The sequence below is a fragment of the Vigna radiata genome, chromosome 8, assembly GCF_000741045.1.
Source record: "Vigna radiata var. radiata cultivar VC1973A chromosome 8, Vradiata_ver6, whole genome shotgun sequence".
Classification (NCBI taxonomy): Eukaryota; Viridiplantae; Streptophyta; class Magnoliopsida; order Fabales; family Fabaceae; genus Vigna; species Vigna radiata.
The window spans coordinates 19,788,459-19,790,451 of NC_028358.1; the positions used below are offsets into that span (position 1 = coordinate 19,788,459).

Genomic DNA, 1,993 nt, shown 5'->3' on the forward strand with positions numbered 1-1,993 from the left:
TAACACTTGGAACGCCACCCACCTCAAATTCTACTACAGTTAGAGTTTTGTTATATTTTCATTCATTGTCCTTCCGTGAACAATTTTTTCTTTCAGAATTATTTCAATGAAGTATTCCAGCTCCATATCTTGTGTAATATTTGTCAAACAGACTCAAGGGCAGGACCGAACGCGTCTTGACGCCTTATGGACAACCACATGCATCCATACGAAGGTCTAGACCGAACGCGTCTAGACGCCTCAAGTCCAGGACCGAACGCGTCCTGACGCCTTATGGACAACCACGTTCATCCATATGAAGGCCTAGACCGAACGCGTCTAGACTCCTCAAGGCCAGGACCGAACGCATCCTGACGCCTTATGGACAACCACGTCCATCCGTACGAATGCCTAGACCGAACGCGTCTAGCCGCCTCAAGGCCAGGACCGAACGCGTCCTGACGCCTTATGGACAACCACGTCCATCCATACGAAGGCCTAGACCGAACGCGTCTAGCCGCCTCAAGGCCAGGACCGAACACGTCCTAACGCCTTATGGACAACCACGTCCATCCATATGAAGGCCTAGACCAAACCGTCTAGACGCCTCAAGGCCAGGACCGAACGTGTCCTGACGCCTTATGGACAACCATGTCCATCCATACGAAGGCCTAGACTGAACGCGTCTAGAAGCCTCAAGGCCAGGACCGAACACGTCCTGACGCCTTACGGACAACCACGTCCATCCATACGAATGCCTAGACCGAACGCGTCTAAATGCCTCAAAGCCAGGACCGAACGCGTCCTGACGCCTTATGGACAACCACATCCATCCATACGAAGGCCTAGATCGAACCCGTCTAGACACATCAAAGCCAGGAGTCTGAAGACCAACGAGTCTAAACATACAATACGAACTGATGGATCCATCACGAAAAACAAAAGTCTAAGTATGATAGACTAACGAGTTTAACGCAACAACTTGATAAGGCAAGTTTCTATCCCAACGAAATATGCAAGGTACATCAACAATCAAACCAGAAAAAACCATGTTCAAAAGGCTTATGAAGCAATTACAGAATACTACGAAGTTCCAGAAAAGCTAGTATAAGATTCCTAATTTATCAGGCCACTTACAGATTCCTAAGTTCAAAAGGCCTTATTGAATCCCTTGGTGTGCTCCTGACCAATGGCCTCTAACATCTCGGCCTCAGTATTCTTCCACTCTACCTTCTCTTGCTTAAGCTCGGCATTTTCCTTCAGCAGCTCATCCCGCTCCTTCTGAATATTGCTCAAGTTAGCAATCGTCTTCCTTGCTTCTTCCATGTCTTTGAGCAGCCCGTCCCGCTCGGTCTGCAGCTCCAAGCTAATTCTACGCAACCTCTCAGCATGGGCCTTTCCCTCCTCAATGACTTTGGCAGCTTCATTGGCTTTCTCTGTACACCCAGCATGTGCGGCCTGGACGTCCTCAAGTTGTTTTTTGAGACGACCTACTTCGTTCTGAACATCTCCCCTACTGGATGCGTACGCCATCTTAAAAGCCGCCGCTCCACAACGCAACAGGTTACCAAGCACATACTCGGACATCTGCTGCTCAGATATGGAAGCCATCACTTTTTCCTCGGTGGCGTCGAAGTTGAACTCGATCTTATGCCTAAGATCTTCAGCCGGCTCGCCAGTCTCGGTCACTGTTTTTTCTTTTCCAGACGCACTAGCTGCCCCTTCCACCCTCGCGGCCTTCCTCTTATGCATCAATCTTTGCTCAGGGGATGCACTACAAGAAAAAACGTCATTATCTACAGCCCAAATCCGTATATAAAGTCCAAAATCCGTATATAATTTTTGGTTATATACGGATTACATAAGGGTAAAAATCCGTATATAATACTGTCGTAGCTAATGTTACATACGGATAATCAGTATATAAATTACATACGGATAATCCGTATATAAATTACATACGGATAATCCGTATATAAATTACATACGGATAATCCGTATATAAATTACATAC

At 46.9% G+C, this 1,993-nt stretch overlaps 1 protein-coding gene across 2 annotated transcripts in view; it reads right to left on the reverse strand.

Moving 5' to 3' along the window:
• Positions 1-898: 898 nt before the first annotated feature.
• The window catches only part of LOC106769985, a 4,198-nt gene continuing 3,103 nt past the window's right edge, over positions 899-1,993 (reverse strand). Inside the window, exon 6 of one of the 2 annotated variants that reach the window (XM_014655807.2) lies at positions 899-1,753. In XM_014655807.2, coding sequence (XP_014511293.1) covers positions 1,129-1,731 — 603 coding nt within the window. In that variant the 5' untranslated portion in view covers positions 1,732-1,753 and the 3' untranslated portion in view covers positions 899-1,128. The remainder of the gene's footprint in view (positions 1,754-1,993) is intronic. The other variant, XR_001376395.2, reaches the window with a different exon arrangement.